The sequence below is a fragment of the Tupaia chinensis genome, unplaced genomic scaffold (genome assembly GCF_000334495.1).
Source record: "Tupaia chinensis unplaced genomic scaffold, TupChi_1.0 Scaffold000290_1, whole genome shotgun sequence".
Taxonomy (NCBI): Eukaryota; Metazoa; Chordata; class Mammalia; order Scandentia; family Tupaiidae; genus Tupaia; species Tupaia belangeri.
The window spans coordinates 3,490,477-3,508,472 of record NW_006159775.1 but is presented as its reverse complement, the minus strand read 5'-3'; the positions used below and the strand labels follow the sequence as shown (position 1 = coordinate 3,508,472).

At 38.2% G+C, this 17,996-nt stretch overlaps 1 protein-coding gene across 1 annotated transcript in view; it reads right to left on the bottom strand.

Moving 5' to 3' along the window:
- The window catches only part of CCDC178 (coiled-coil domain containing 178), a 431,445-nt gene that overhangs the window by 300,081 nt on the left and 113,368 nt on the right, over positions 1–17,996 (bottom strand). Inside the window, 4 exon segments of the mRNA XM_027772660.1 lie at positions 1,426–1,539; positions 3,075–3,236; positions 4,328–4,390; positions 17,260–17,443. Of these exon segments, the coding sequence (XP_027628461.1) occupies positions 1,426–1,539; positions 3,075–3,236; positions 4,328–4,390; positions 17,260–17,443 (523 nt within the window).

Below are 17,996 nucleotides of genomic sequence, written 5' to 3'. Positions count from 1 at the left end.
GGGAAAGAGAGGATGAGCAACTCTGGGTACAGCGAGCTCTCACTAAAATGGACTTTCAAATCCACTTCATCTTCACCAAAATAAAGGAGGCAAAGCTATTTTATAATAAAATATCATTTTACCACATGGAGTCAATGCTTCATTTTAGCTGACAAACTAAATAAAGGCTTTACATACAAGGTTAATAGTAAGTTGAATGAAAAAATCATAATTAAGTAAATATGATCTCTGGGAACAAAATCTTACTAATAGTTGGTTTAAAATTTAAATTATTTTGGGAGTCTGTATTTTTATAAATTAAATTTTGGGTTCTTTAAATATTAACCTAGTCAAATTATATGCTATAATCTTAATATTAAAATTATTAGGTTACATTAATGATTCAAAGCAGTGTACATGAAAAGAAATTGCATACTAATTTACCAGCATACTTATGTTAAATACGATATTTTGTGGTTTCAAAATATCAGATTGGTGATTTAAGAGCTAAAACAGTTGACATAAGCCAGTAACAGTTTCCAGCCATTAAATGAAAGTATAGTCATGCTATTTTTTAATTAAGTTTGATTTTAACTTTTTTTTTCCTTTATCTTTTCCTCTTCCCTCCTTCCATCCTGTCTCAGTCTGTTCAGGCTGCTATAACAAAATACCTTTGAATGGGTAATTTATAAATAAGAACTATTTATTACTTACAGTTTTAGGGACCTGAAAGTCCAGAAACAAGGAACCCACAGATCTTGTGAGAGTATCTGCTCTGCTTTAAAGATAGTGCCTTTTTTTTTTTCCTCCCATAATGAAAGGGGCAAGCAAGCTCCTTAAGGCCTTTTTTATAAGGATATTACAAAAGAGGGATAGGCCCTCAAATTCTTAATACTATTGTGTTGGTGAATTCTATTTCAACATGTGAATCTGGGGAGAACATTCAAATCACAGCAATTTCTTTCTACCTCATTTTATTCCTTTGCCCCCACACTCCCACCCCTTGGTTCCCTTTTTTTTTTTTCTCCCCTCTCTCTCTCTTATCTTCATTGATTCCTAACTCATTGATTCCTAAAGCTTCAAGCAAACAGTGGAAACAAACATGGCACTTCCAGAAAACAGCAGACTTCCGCATGTATCTAATACAATTAATACAATTTTGCTCAACATTTTATCCTTATTAGGGGCTATGGCTCTAATAAACCAAACCAGTGGTAAAGACACTATAAGAGAAAAAACGAAGACACAGAGACTGCGTGTGTGTGTGTGTGTGTGTGTGTGTGCGTGTGTGTGTGTGTGTGTGCATATAGCCATGCATACAGAATCAATTTAGTGCAACCAACTAGAAATAGGAGGCATCTACCTAAAATTAAACTTGTTTGATAGTTTTCACTAGTAGAAAGAAATCGTAAATTAGAAACTGTTTTCTTAAATTGAATTTCTTACCCCAGTTTCTATTAGCGCATCACGGGATTTCTTCCCCTTTTTCTGCAATTTTTTCTTTGTTCTTTCTACCTTTCTTCTAACATAGTTTTTCTTTTCAATAATGTCGTTAAACACCTAGAAAATATTCAAATAGTAAGATATACAGCTTTACAACCCATCATCCTGGTTTTGGCTAAACGGTATCTAAATGCCTAAACGACAATTTTAATAATAACAATATTGATAAATATAGGGAAAAAATACTACTCATTAATTACAGAAAGCTACTATGGTATCCAAAAATCTCAATATTCTATTTGAATTACTTAAGAAAACCAAAACATGTTCATTTTAGGTAAGGAAAAAACAAATATGCCCACATAGAAATGGTAAATTTTTATTTTATTTAAAATATTTTAACCAAAATGAAAGCTCCAAGTATGAGTTATCATTAATCATTACCAAAAGTGTATAAGAACTTATTCTTTCCTAGAGTTTGTGCTAACTTACTAGTTCTCATAATTTTTAACTATTAAAATATAATGAAAGCAAAATTGATTACTGAACCACAAGATGATGTAATACCATGGCAAGTATAAAATAAGGGGTAACAAAAGTCATTAATCCATCTAGAATTCATTATCCTACTCAGACAGTTACAATTAATAAATTTCCATCATTAATGTAAAGAGACCCACTGTCAAAATAATTTATCCACTAAGTGTTAAACTGACTAGATACTGTTACGTAAGCACCATCATGGCGTTTAGAAGCCCTAAATGGAGTGGTATTCAGATTTTGTTGTTTTCATCCTTTATCACCTTGTACAAGTTGGTCCACCTGTGTAGTTTCAAGTTTTTTCAAGGCTATCATACATGTAAACTTGCCTATTTGATGGGGAGGATTTGAGGATCAAAACAAATCTTTATATAGGATAACTTTCTAAATCACCATTTTTAAAAAATAAAGACATTTTGAAAATTATTAAAGACTAGAACATCAAGTTACATTATCATTTACAAAAGGGAAAAATGCTGCTGCCAAAATGACCCAAATATATATATATACATATATCCTCCCTGCAGGGAAGGACAAGAATGTATAACTCTTACCACACCTCTAGTTATCCAGAAGACTAATGACAGGATGCATTCAGAGTTTTCTGCTAAATTTTTCTCTGGGAAGGGCTAGTAATATCAATTACTGCCATAAACTTGTAGTTTTGAAAATATGTTTATCGACATTTACTTTATTTTTCACACTCCCTGTCTTAACTTCTACATGCATCAAACTTTTACCATGGAAATGTCAAGATGCCTTATATTTTTATTCAAGTAAATACAAGTTCAGCATTTGTTAGGAAGCAGTGAAGCCTTTGAATAATGTTTGCCATAGTAATGCCAGGTAAGTCTCTCCTCAGCCATTTGAAACTGCTTTTCCTAAGAACAACTCTTGGATAGAGTATGGGGTTCTAAAGTAATAGTATTAATGATGTGATGATAAAATTCCCCTGTAGGTGAGTTGTGGTCCTGAAATAGTTATTTAGCTTGTCCATGTGTTTCCTACATAAAATTAACATTTTTCCAAATAGTAATGTAAAACTCTCGTAGATGATTTACCAACCTAAATTTTCCTACAAATTAGTTTCTGAATTAATTATGCATGCTTACTTCAGAATGTTCTTTGTGGAGATTTCTGATTCTTTCAGCTTCTTCCTCCAGTTTAAGCAAAGGTTCCTCTATTTCTGCCAGTGTTAAAGAATATATTCCCTTCTTTTTTAGCAACTCCTTCCTCTCAAGTATCTGGGTTTCTTGAACGGAAAACAGCTTTTTCTGCCAGCAAAGATTTTAAATAATTCATTCATTCACCTAAATATGTATTGAGCCACTATCCAGTGCTCGGCAGTAATCTTTGTTGTTATTTGAAAATCAAATAATAGATACCAACATAAAAAGCAATGACTAAAAAATATAGTATATTTAAAGAGCACAAGATTATTAGAAAAATAAATAGCAGACAATACAAATGAAAGATTCTTAAGTCAGGACAAAACAGTGAGAGTACACTAACAACACACAATGGAATATAGACAATTCCTGCAACTAAAAACAACAAAAAAACAGTAAACATGAAGTTAATAACAAAATATTACACAAAAAAAGACTGGGACGGGTAGAGATGATTGAGTATATGTGTACAGAAATAAATTAGGAAATTTGGTATTTGCAAACATATAGAAGCACTGATTTTATGTTCGAAACACTAAATTTCCGAAGAGGAAAAATAGAAAAAAATATGTGTTTGCTTTGAAGAGGACCACACGTGCAGATAATCCCCAACTATACTATTTTGATCTATTTTGCCCTTTGTAATAATAATTTCAAATATGCGTGCTTTTTTGAAGGGGAACATTCTAGAGACATGCCATAGATCAAAAAACCCAAACAGGGTTGCCAAAGCTATAGAGTGGATAGATCGAGATGTTAAAAGTTAAAGCTGATTTTGCTAGTTCTCACGCATTCCTTTCCAAGTCTTTGTAAAGAAATATCAGAGCATATTTTTCTTTCAGGGTTAAATAAAGAAATTCAAGTGGAAGACACTAAAAGTAAAGAACACATAACATCATCACAAAGCTAACTCAAGAGTTAGACACTTAGGAATAAGATCCCACTGCCCTTTTACTAGACTGGCAGAAATTCCCATTAAGCCACAAAATGAGATATGGGTATGGGAGGTCAGTTTCTTTATGCATGATCAGACGCTGCTCGTTGTACACAGAGGGCAACTGTCATCAGCTAAGGAGAGAAAACTGCTGGCTTGCAAACCAAGTAGTGACAAGATGCCTCATTACAGGCAAATTTAAAATGCTAAGTAAAATGCAAATTAAAGGGAGAATAAAATATTGAAACCAAAGTAGTATTACCTGAAGCATCATTCCAGCAGCCACTTCACCTCGAGTGAGTTTTTTCAAGAATTCTTCTCTGCCCTACATGTGATCAGATATTTTAGAGTTGGGAATTTCATTCACAGAATCTCAAAAAAAAAAAAATTAAGGACAATGCTAACGCAAGATATATGTTACTTAGTTGTAAAAAATAACAATAAAGTATTCATTATAATTATAAATTTTTTTCAGTGTAACTCTGGTTTTTTTAGAGGCAAAGTAATTAAGTGATACAACAGCAGGAAATAGATTAGAGAATTTTAGTTCCATTCAAGTTATACTTCACAGTCCTGAACTTCAAAACATCACAGAACTCAGAAGATAAAAACTAGACACTCAACAATTCGTTTAAAAAAATTCAGTTTGTATTTAATATTACTTCCCAGAGTAAACACATTCAACTTTGAAAACAAGATAGGTAAAATTCAAGTATAAAGTTCGCAAAATATGATTAGATTCTCCATTTGGCTAGAACAAGTTCTTTTCTTCCTTTTTCAATTTCTTTCTCTCTTTTTTCATCTCTCTCTATTTTATTCTTTTCTTTCCTCTTCTCGTTTCTTCTTCTCTTCTCCTCTTTCTCTTCTCTCTTTTTTTTTAATTCTTCTTACCTTTAGAGTTAGTGGGTAGGTCCAATCTGGTGGCATAGTGAGTAGAAAACTGAACTGCAGTAATGGAAGCCAGATGGCAGCTATGGGTTTGGACCCCTGAGTTGAAAATGTGTTAAGTGTCTGCACACATGCCCAAGTTCCTATTGAGCTGGAGGGCCAAGAAAAGTGCATCACGGTGTGGAATGACAAGATCTAGTTAGGGGTTTTCCTTTCTTTCTCTCTGTCATGCACTGACACATATTTTCTATCATGAATGAAATTAACTTAAAAAACTAAAGTTAGTGATTTAAAAGTATTTAGGAAAAAAATCTTCTCTTACCTTGATAACTTGTCTTAAATTGTTCATACTCTTGCTTTAAATGATCAGACAAAATTAGCATTGGAAGTAGTTTATAAAGTTCCTTTAGTTTTGAAATTACATCCTGGAAACTCTTTATTAGAGAGGAGTGGCTTGGATTGAGTCTGTCCTCTAGATTCATAAAATATGTATAACTTTGCAAAGAACAAGGCAGGTTCAGAAATGGCCCTAATGTGCCTACTATTACTAACTCCCTCATTGTATCCCAGGATTTGCAAAGACAATAGAAAGAAAAAACCTAAAGGTCTCTCCTCTGACTCTTTCTCTACTCAGTATAAAAACATCAAAACTATGTTATCTTGGAACCAGCAGTTAGTGTAGTGGCTATGTCGCTGGACTCCCATGTAGTCGACTGTGGTTCAAGTCCCGGACCCAGCGGCTTAAAACTCATGCCGGGTACGTGTGCGTGCATGCCCAAGATCCCAAGAGGAGAATGGAGGAGAAGGGATTGTGGCGTGGCCATCCCCCCTGGGGGCTGATTTCTATCTCTGTCTCTCTTGTCTTTCTGGCGAGTGCACGCGCCCTATAGTGAAAACCTCTCCAAAAAAACCCCTTAAAGTGAAAGAATAAAAAAGGTGACCAGTAAAGTCATCATTTATCACTTGACCTAAGGATTTACTTACATGTAAAACCAATTTATGCAATGATATGTTTTGAGAATTCAAAAGGAATTAGCAGTGCTTATTTATTTATTTATTTTTTGGGGGGAGAGATTTTCACTATAGGGTGCATGCACTCGCCAGACAGACAGAGAGAGACTTAGAGACAGAAAGCGAGAAATCACCCCCCAGGGGGGATGGTCACGCCGCAATCCCTTCTCCTCCATTCTCCTCTCGGGATCTTGAGCACGCACGCACACGCGCCCAGCGTGAGTTTTAAGCCACCGGGTCTGGGACGCAAACTGCGGTCGACTACGTGGGAGTCCAGTGACATAGTCATTACGCTAACTGCTGGTTCCCAGCAGTGCTTTCTAATATGGTCACAGATACCATGTACTTTTAACAGCTTGTTAAATGTTTAGTAGAAAGAGAACAAAATTTAAAATGCGTGCATAGACTAAAGAAAAATATCTTATATTCCAAAATGTGCTGCACCATTTGACCTTTGTTAAATAGTTAGATGTGAAGTTAAAAAGATGATCAATTATCAGATTATGTGAGCTCTCAAAGGCACACTAATCAGGTATTCACAGTCTTCCTAAAATAATATTTTTTAATAAAAGAAAATATGAATGGTCTACGAGGGCCCTGAAAAATGCCCAGAAGCTAGACAGTTCTTAAGAGAACTAATGCATTATAAGACCTTCAAAATATCCTAAGGTAGGGCCAACCCTATAGCCTAGTGTTAAGAGAGTCGAATTCCACATAGCTAACTGCGGTCCAAATTCCAGCCCTGACAGCTACATGCCAGGCACATATGTATACATGCCCCAGATCTTAAAAGGATGGAGAAACGGAGATATCTTTATCTCTCTTTTTAGTCTCTCTGGCAAGCACAATGCTCCTTAGCAATTAAAAAACAAACGCAGAAAAACCCTAGAGTGCTCCAAAGACTGATTAAGGTGAGCTCTACTGGTCAAAGATCTCTCAGTCCATGTAGTGCCACATCTGGGTGAGGAGATCGATCTGTCTTCCTATTCGATTGTTTCAGGCAGTGTTCTCTGCACGGCTGACTTGGAAATGGAGTTTTGTGTACTCACTAAGGAATGCACTTGAAATCAACTCCTTTGGACAGGGGAGGAATGAAGCAGGACTGAAGAGAGAGAGGCCAAGCTTGGGCACAGTCCAGGAGGCATTGGTCAAGCCTATGGGAAGTTATGGAGCATGAGTAGACCTTCATATTTGCCCTGAGTTGGACTAAGGTGGGAGGGCTGCCCTCTATTATTTACCAGTCATTGGATATGGGCTGCCCAAAAAGGGGAAGGAACTTAAGCAAAATGATTTAATTGGGGACCAGCAGTTAGTGTAACGACTATGTCACTGGACTCCCATGTAGTCGACCGCGGTTTGAGTCCTGGACCCGGTGGCTTAAACACATGCCAGGTGCATGTGGTGTGCCCAAGATCGTGAGGCCAGAATGGAAAAGAAGGGATTGCAGCATGGCCATCCCCCCTGGGGGGTGATTTCTTGCTTTCTGTCTCTCTGTCTCTCTCTGTCTTCCTGGCGAGCGCACAAGCCCTATAGCAAAAATCTCTCCAAAAAAAGAAAAAAACAATGATTGAACTGATTCCTCAGAGGAAATCTGACCAATTATGTCTACCAAACATCACAAATACTATGGGTTCTTGGAGTGATAAAACTACCATTTGTATCAATCCTATTAATAGCCACTAAAATATGTTTTATGACTATAATGTAGAATTATCTTGTTTTAACTTCACAATAGAATCTATAAAATAGCTATTATTGTTCCCTTGTGTATATGAGCAAACTAGACAGAGAGATTGCGTAAGGACTAAACACAAAGCTGGTCCAAGATGGATCCAAGATACTAATTCACACACTCTCCTTGAGAGCTTAGGGAAGCTATCTTACCGATTTAGCAGCTTAGTGACACCTAGATACTTCAAAGTGATAGGAGCATTAGGCAGAGCATTCTGACTCTCACATGCCCCTTCCATTGCAGGACCTCATTGAGACTTTCCTGGTAATTGGACTACCTGACTACCTTAGATTCTATAAATGAGATACCTGTACTAGACATTGAGGATTGGCATTGAGACTTTGGGTAAAAGAGCTGCCAACTTGCTAGAGATGCGATATTGGCTCTGAAACAGAATCTGCTGGGAAATTTATAAGCTCTAGGGAGACTTTGCCTTTCAATTATGCAACATGAAATATATAACTGCTGAGAAAAGATTCAGGATTAAATGTGTACAAATTACCAGGAAGAAGAATTAACAGCAGAGCTAGAGTATGGCCTGCTTAGTAAAATATTGATTGTGCCATCTTCAAAAATGTTCAATAAGAGAAACTGGAGAATAATGAAGAGATACAGTGATTGTAAAAGGTTTCCTGGTTTAATAACACATGTACAACTTTTGAGAATTCAATGGTTCTTGGACACCTTACCAAAACGTTTTGTAAATACAGGCAGCTCTCACTTCTCAGAGCTCCATATTAACTGAAAACTGTACTTATTGGGACTGGACAAACTGAAGACAGCTCAGATAGGCACACATTGCAGATAACATTTGTGTTATGTAAAAGGAAGGCTGCTCTGTGTGTGTGTGTCTGTCTGTGTGTGTGTGTGTATGTGTGTGTGTGTGTGTGTGTGGTTTTGCATAGAGTCTTACTATGTCATGATCCCTGTAGCTCAGGCTGCCCAAGTTGCTGGGACTACAGCTGCACATGACCACACCTAGCCTTTAGGCTGGACCATAAGTTGAACCTAGGCTTCCCAGCCTGCAGAGCACAGCATCTTACTAGTGTGCACTATTGGGTGCATCTCAGTTGGGTTTATTATTCACTTTTTTAGGTTTAGCCATAGATCATGCATGCTCACCAGAGAGAGACAGAGAAAAGACAGAAGATATAAAGTGAGAAATCACCCCCTCAGAGGATGGCCATGCCACAATCCCTTCTCCTCTTTTCTCCTCTCAGGATTTTGGGCACATGTACACACACACCCAACAAGATTTTCAAGTCAACAGGTCCAGCACTCAAATCATGGTCAACGATATGGGAGTCCAATGCCTTAACCACCACCTGCTGGCTCCCTATTATCCACTTTTAAAGATGAGAACACTCAATCATTGAAGTCATGGACTTGGTCACATGACTAGTCTTCAAGAAAGCATTGGCACCAGGGCTGCCTGATACTGTAGCTTGGGCAACGTTCTACGGCATTACAGTAAGCTCCCTCTATCTCTTCTTTAGCTTCCAGTGCTGTCTAAATTTGCTGAATGAAAAACATATTAAATAAATTATTTTATTATTAACAGACAACCTTTTTTTTGGTAAATGGATTGGAGCATTCTCCTTTAAAATTTCAAGTTTTTCAAACTCTAACTTTTTCTTTAAATATCTTTATATAATGAGAAACTCAGGACTCATTAAAATGTCACACTCACACAGAATTTCATTCCTAAAGAGCATATTGGGAATAAATAGTAAAACAAGGGCTATGATATATTTTTCGGAGATGTGGAGAAATGGAGGAGGTGCTGGAAAGAGCAGGGAGGCTGACTTTGACTTAGGGTTGCCTGCAGCATCCATTCACCTGAATAAGAACTGAAGGAAACTGGCTGCCCGGGAACCGGGGGCCTCTCACCCAATTTGTGCTAGGCCTTTGAGTTCTTCACACTGCCAAGTCACTTTAAAGGGAATAAAAGCCCACAGAATCTGCAATTTCACAATGGTTCCAATAATGGATTCGATTAAGAATCATGAATACACACTAAATCCATTGGGTGAAAATTAATTGGAAAAAAATGGTGCATATTCTTTTTGTCGTTGATATTTAATTCCCAGAGGGTGTGTGTAATCTCCAGAGAAAGACAAAGAAAGACAGAGAGAGGGAGAAAGCACTCCCCAATGGGCACAGTCATGCCACAATCCCATCTCTGTTTCTCCATTCTGTTGGAATTTGGGGCATGCACACATGCATCCAGCATGTTTTTCATGCTACTAAGGCTGGGATTTGAACCACAGATGGACATGAGAGAGCCAGCTCCCTTTACCACTAGTCTGCAGGGCCACTCCAATAGCCACATAGCCTTAAGATATCACTCAATTGCTCACCTATTTGTTACAATTGGGAGATAGATAAATCAGATGACATAACTTTGGAGATTACTTAGTAACACTAGAAATGAGAAAAGTGCATCCATGTGCTTTTTGATATGTTTCATTGACACAATATGGCAGCTATGTAATATCCCTCTCAAAAGTGTTTAATCTGGATCTAACCATGATCAAACAAAAAGATAACCCCATGTTGAGAGTGGCCTATACTTTAAAATGTCAATGTAATTAAATGAAAGATAGTTGGGTTTTTGTCTGTTTGTTGTAATGATGAGACTGATGCAAAGAAAACTCAAAAGGTCTAACAGGCCCCAGGGCAGTGACTCATACAAGAAAAGATGCTGTGCTCCTTTGGCTGGAACCACATGAGAGGCCCAGGCTTGATTCCTGTCCAACCTCAGGGCTGGGCCTGATTGGTTATTGTGCCTGTAACCTCAGTAATCGGGGAGACTGAGGCAAGAAGATTGCAAATTCAAGACTGACCTGGATAACAAAGCAAGACTCTGTCTGAAAAAAAAAAAAAAAAAAAAAGAGAGACAGATGGGACGATCAGGTGGTATTGTGGTTAAAATGCATTTTCTGGGCATGCATGCTGGGCACTTGTGTGTTCATGCTCAGCACATGTGCATGCATGCTCAAAATCCTGACAGGAGAATAAAGGAGAAGGGACAGCCATCCCCCCAGAAGGGTGATTTCCCACTTTTTTCTCTTTCTATAGAGTATAGCAAGTGCATGCAACCTATGGCCAAAATCTGGAGGAAAAAAAAGAGCTAGACATGTTGTATGCACCTAAAGTCCCAGCTGGGAGGCTGAAACAGGATTGTCACAGAATGAGACCCTGTCTTTAAAACAATAAACCAATCCTTTGGGTAAATATGGAAGAGTGAGATTACCAAGTGTAGGTACCAGAGACTGCCTGGGAGAGGGGTGGGTAGGAGGGACTCAGAATGAAACCTTTTAACAGACACAATAATGTAAGATTCTTTGTTGAAAATGATGTATATGCTAAGACCCTTGATTTAACTGTCACACATTTATGATGCTTAAAAAAACCACATTGTATGCCATAAAGATACAGAACAATTATATGTACATAAGAAATTATAAAATGAAATATTTTTAAAATTATAGCAGATGAATAGTGTGTGATGCTGAAGTACATATATCAAACAAATGAGTAAGAGAAATTTTTATATAGGCTGGGACCAGCAGTCAGCGTAATGACTATGTCACTGGACTCCCAGGTAGTTGACTGCAGTTCGAGTCCCAGACCCAGTGGCTTAAACTCACACCAGGCGCGCATGTGTGCATGCCCAAGATCCAGAGAGGAGAATGGAGGAGAAGAAATTGAGGCATGGCCATCCCCCGTGGGGGATGATTTCTCGCTTTCTGTCTTTCTATCTTTCTGGCAAGCACACGCACTCTATAGCAAAAAATACCTCTCAAAAAAAAAAAAAAAGAGAGAGAGAGAGAGAGAAATGGGTATATAGGCTATATATTTGAGCCTGTTTATAAATCACTTAGCTCCAAATCTACTTTTTATAAACTCTGACTGCGGATGCTGGAGCTGGATCCTGTGACCAGTTTCTTTTTGCCAGCTGGAGTAGTTAACAGGCCTTACCAAGAAATGGCAGCGGAAGGGCATGCAAGGCTGCAGCAAGGGGCTTCACCCCCTTGTCCCGGTGGATCATTGCTGGTTTCTCCTTTCACCTGCAGACCTGTTGTCAGTTGGTGTGTGGGGAGCCAGCAGCCCTCACATTTCAGTCAGCATTTCTGCCCAGAAGCTCTATTCAACCTGGCAGGTTTCTCTAGCAGCTGGCAGGTGGCTCCTGACGGGCCACTCACTCACACTTAGTTATCCCCTCTGCATCAGGTCTCACTTTGCTTTGGGGGAGACAGCCTCTTCCACACTGGTTCTTTTCTGGGCACTTTCCCTCACCTCTGAGGGCAGTGGCTACTCCCTACATTTTCTATTTCAGTTTAATTTTTGTTTTGTTTAATTGAAAGCCAGAGGAAGTGTGTGCACACCAGAGAGAGAGAGAGAGAGAGAAAGTGTTCCCTTCCCCAGTGGAGTGATCATGCTGCAATGCAATCTTTTTTCTCCATCCCTCCTTCCCTGCGGGACCCTGGGCCCCAGCAGGCACAGAAGCTTGGTATTTTTCTCAAGCTGCCTGGGTCTGGCACTCAGAGGGCCACTGGCCATATGGGATTAAGGCTTCCTCTGCACAGCACTTAACCACTGCGCTATGGGGCTGGCCTTCCTGTATTTAAAGCAGGGCCAGGTAAGTTTTTCCTGTAAAGGGCTGGATAGTAAATATTTTAAGCTTCATAGGCCACAAAGTCTCTGTCACAATTATTTAATTCTGGTTTTGGAGTAAAAGAATAAAAGAGATCAAAAGATCACTTTGAAGAGCTTGGAAGCCTGAGGCAAAGAGAGTGACAGCATCTTAAATGCTGGAAAGAGTCCACAGAAAAAGTCACCCTTGACCTGCAGCCTGGTGTTAGCAGCCAAAAACCAGAAGGTGGCAGCAGAGAGCTACTGAACTGGAAGAGACTCCTGTATTGCACAAAGAAAACCCTGTAAGAAAGGCAGATACTTAAGTCAAAGTGATGGTATGTATAGTGAAATTCTTATGTAGTTTTAAAATATGAAATGTCATCAATAACAGTAACACACAGCAGTTAAATAATGATCGTAGAACTCAGTTGTCTAAATGCAGTAACGTTAACGGTATGTTTTAAAGATATGCTTGTATGTGAAACAGAATAAAATACAAAAAGTTGCTGTCCATTTCCCAGCTCTGAATCTAAACAGAGTTATTTGGGACATTTGTTTTTTCAAGACATCTGTTCATTTCTCAGATGTTAATTTCTGTTTTCAACTTGGTTTTTGAATGACCTCTGCCCCTTGGCACTATGATGGGAATTTTTTTTTTCTTTTTGCTATGGGGATGTGCGCTCATTAGAGAGAAACAGAAAGAGACAGTGAGGGGGAAAGTGAGAAATCACCCCCCACCCAGGGGAAATGGCCACCCTGCAGTCCCTTCTCCTTAATTCTCTTCCCGTAGGATTTTGGGCTTGCACATACACGTGCCTAGTGTGATTTATCAAACTGGCAGATCCAGAACTAGGATCACAGTAGCCCATGTCAGAGTCCAGTACCTTAACCACCACACCACCTGCTGGCCCCTATGATGGGAATTCTTAAGCTCTAGTGACGTGGAGTGTTGTGAGGCAATTCATTGGAATCACTTGCAGAACTTTCTCAGCGAACACCTTCCTTCCTCGGCAGCTGTAAGTCATTGGTCTAGTAACTATTCCATGCACCCTTCATTTAGATCTCTTTATTCTTGGGGTTGCAAATATAAAATTTCTTTCTTTTAGTGGAGAGAGAGAGAGAGGATAGAGCACATTCAATGCTCTGTGCTGCAAACCCATATCGAAGCGAAAAGGGGAGTAAACACGAAATAGAAACAGAGCTAAGCTCAGAATCCAAGCAACAGCATTCAGTGACAAAAAGTCACTTAACAGGGGAACCAGTAGTTAGCGTAATGGCTATGTCGCTGGACTCCCACGTAGTCTACCACGGTTCGCGTCCCAGACCCGGTGGCTTAAAACTCACGCCGGGTGCGTGTGTGTGCGTGTCCATGATCCCGAGAGGAGAATGGAGGAGAAGGGATTGCGGCGTGACCATCCCCCCTGGGGGTGATTTCTCGCTTTCTGTCTCTCTGTCTCTCTCTGTCTGGCGAGTGCATGCGCCCTATAACTAAAACCTCTCTCCAAAAAAAAAAAAAAGTCACTTAACAGAAAGTTGGAGAACCCCATTTAACATTTGAAATCATCAAAGGAAGACAGTCTTTAAAGAATTAAAATATTAAAGCAAATGTGAGATTTATACAAGTAACTGTGGGATGGACTGATTTAGAGGGACAGAGTAATTGATATTCTCGATGAGAATATCACACTTCTTGGTGACCTAGATCCTAACAGAAAAGTCCTTTTTTTTTTTTTTTTGGAGAGTTTTTACGCACGTGCGCTCGCCAGACAGATAGAGAAAGACATAGAGACAGAAAGCGAGAAATCACCCCCAGGGGGGATGGTCACGCCGCAATCCCTTCTCCTCCATTCTCCTCTCGGATCTTGGGCACACATGCACACGTGTCCGGCGTCAGTTTTAAGCCACCGGGTCCGGAACGCGAACCGCGGTTGACTACGTGGGAGTCCAGAGACATAGCCATTACACTAACTGCTGGTTCCCCTAACAGAAAGTCCTTGAGGCAGCTCAACCTAATTCTAAGAAAATAGAATTAAATAAAAAATTAATTAGTTAATCAGAATCCCCAAAACACAGAAATACATTTTGACTCTTTGGTGTAATTATTTTTTTAGGTCGTAAATTTAAAGTTTTTTTCTTTGGTAGAGTCAATCTAGTAAGATCTTCCTCATTCATAAAAAAGGCAGAAGTAGGGACCAGCAGTTAGCATAATGGCTATGTCGCTGGACTCCCATGTAGTCAACCGCTGTTCAACTCCTGGACCCGGTGGCTTAAACTCACAGCAGTCTTTCTGGTGAGTGCACACAGGCTATAGCAAAAAAAAAAAGACCTCTCAAAAAAAAAAAAAGGAATACAATTTATTGAGTTGTTGGAAAAGCCATGATGTGTGCTTTTCTATGTAAAAATGTGTCATGACTTTTCTGACAACACAATATCAATAAAAATTAACCTTTTTCTTAGCTCTGAATTCTAAGATAAATTAGCTGCATTTTTTTGTTTGCTTGTTTGTTTGTTTTTTGATATAGGGCATGTGCATTGGCCCGCCAGGGGGATGGCTATGCCATAATCCCTTCTCCTCTATTCTCCTTTTGGGATTTTGGGCACACACAAACACACGCCCAGTGTGAGTTTAAGCTGCCAGGTCCAGGACTCAAACCATGATCAACTACATGGGAGTCCAGAGATGTAACCATTACGCCATCTGCTGGTCCCAGTTGCATAGGTTTAATAACCATCTTGACAATGTGACTCTCTATCTCTTTTTAATTTAAAAAGCCAAGCAGTGATGATCAATTTTAGCTATTACTTTTACAAAACTTCATGAAAAGCCAGAGATGTAATAGCAAATCATAATTCAACAAAGGCTAGCGAAATGAGGGCAAAAGTAATATCCTGTAGATTTGACTGGCTATGGGCGTAAATCTTTCAGAATCAAAATGAATGACTTACTAGAATGTCCATTTTATAACCATTTAAAAATATTATCAACGGTTTCTTCTAATATTATTATAGAAGAAGTATAATGCATGAATTAAGCTTTAGTGTATTAGAGCTGTTTGGGTCTGTTAATTGAACTAGAGATGTTCTAAGTACATCTATAATGGCAGAAATTATGACCAATAAGAAAACTTTTCATGAAGTTCTGAATTTTATTTTATTCAAATTAAGGGCCTATGAACCTTGTCTCAGGGGTGAACAAATAATATTTGAAGGTAGAGTTAACATTGTTCTCTAAATAGAAGTTTATGATTAATTAAAATATATAAAAAACAGTACTCAAGGAAAGTCATAGACCTCTAAACTCAAATTATGGACCTAATTACTATGGACTAGAACATTCTATACTACTTCTAGCATTAAAAATTATCCCCTAAGAAGATTATTTTGATGTATTGTGCTTGACTGACCAAAATTTAGGTCTAGTGTCTTACTGACTGTGAGGCTGGCATCAGATAATCTGGATTTCAAAATGCTATACAGTTACATAAAGGTATATTACTCTGAGCAACCCCCCCCCCGTAAGACCATCTTAATAGCAACTATTCAGTATTGTGAACATTAAATTAATTGAAGTAGATAGGATATAATAGGCTTACAAAAAATTCCCACTTGATTCTTTTTTTTTTTTTTTGAGAGAGATTTTTGCTATAGGGTGCGTGTGCTCACCAGAAAGAAAGAGACAGAGAGAGAGAAAGTGAGAAATCACCCCCCCAGGGGGAATGATGCAATCCCTTCTCCTCCATTCTCCTCTCAGGATTTTGGGCATGCACACACACGCACCCGGTGTGAGTTTAAGCCACCACGTCCGGTACTCAAACCACAGTCAACTACGGGAGAGGCCAGCGACATAGCCATTATGCCAATTGCTGGTCCCAAAATTCCCACTTGATTCTAGCACTATGATTTTATACTGGAGTCAAAGTGGCCTGATGTTCCTACTTTTTTTTTGCCAGAATTTCATTATGGTTTTGCAAAAAAACCCTCCAAGAACCTGTGGCTTGCATCAGTCTTCTACCAAAGTGAGAAGTACTTGATGTCTGTTGACAGCTTCCAAAGTTTTTGTTACAATGTCACATTCTTCAGAAAACTCTGTTGTTCACTCCATCAACACCATAACTGAATACATATTCACTTTTTATTTCCTTATCTTTTATCCCAATTTGCTAATTTTATCCTAGGATTTGGCCAAACACTTCTTTCCTGCTTAAGTCAGTTATTGGGAATAAAGGTATGGGGAAAAAAAAAAAAAAGACAAGTCATCTGCAATAGCTAGAAAATTATAGAAATTGCTAGATATCCTTGATCAAGATTGCTTCCACTCTCAGGCTGCCGAAATCTTATCTGGCACTTTACAAATGCATTAACTTGAGAGAACATAATTCAGAAATTCTACCTCTAGGGCTTGAAAAGCTTAATTCTAAAAGTTACTCCAAAAATGATATTGCTGTAATTAATTGTTAGGTGACACGGATTAAAGACCAATTTTAGACCAGCATCAACAGATATAGAAAGTTGCTTGCAAGAAAAATCAAGATGTTATGTAGATTCTCATTAATCAGTCAATGAAGGATAGTAAGGTTATTATGTGGCCAAAAACTATAAACTTTGTATAGTTTAAAGAATTAATACAAACCTAAATTATCTATGGACAATCTAGAGTTATTTATTTCTTCTAAAAGTGAGAAGACAAAGAGGAAGAGAGAGAGAGACAGACATTGCAAACAGTCTTGATGGAATAATCCACCCCCAGCCTCAGCTAGACCCAGATCATGGGCACATGTGTGCTTGATGTAGTCTGGGAGGTATCTGGAATAGGCAAGATTATTAATCCTTACATTAAAATATTACCATCAAGATTAAATCTATAAAGTTCAAGTTAATTCATTTTATTAATAAGAACAAAGAAGAGCACAAAGATACACCACCTTGAATTTTCTTCTCACTTCTGCTATTTTGTCTTCCAATTCGTCCGTTTTAACTTTGGTTAAGTAAAAAACAGCACTAATGCTATAAGCCTCCTTGTAGAGCTGTTTGAGAAACTTATCATTCTTTGCCTTCAGTCTAATCAAAGATTGGATTTCAGACTCATAGCTTTCTTTTTTCCTTATACTGTAAAAATAAAGCGGAAAGATAAATATTATTCTAAGACAGTATATTTTGATGCTAATATATTTTAAAAAGAGCAAAAATAAACAAGGTCATAATTTATGTTGCCAGTAATACAAACTTGCCGGACAAATAAGACTTAAATACAGAAAATAGATCCAAAGATTTATTTTATTTTTCTGTTCCTTCTGCTAGTTACCCATAATGGTCAGGCTGAATCCTATCTCAGAAGGATGAACAGTGGTAAGAATGCCTTGGTGTGTGCACATGTTTCATTTCCAGAACATTCGAAATCTCTTCTATACTTCCTTCCATCACTCTTTCTGACTTTGACAAAGGTATGTTTACTAGAAAATACTTTAAATATCCATGTATCAATGCCTCAGCCAAAACCATGTCACATACAAGAGTATGATTCCCCAACAGTTGACTTTTGAGGCCAGATAATTCCTTGTCATGAGTGATGTCCTGTGCATTGTAATAGCATCTCTCCACTAGACAGTTGCCTGCAACTCTCAGTTGTAACCACAAATATCTCCAAACACTCCCAAAGATC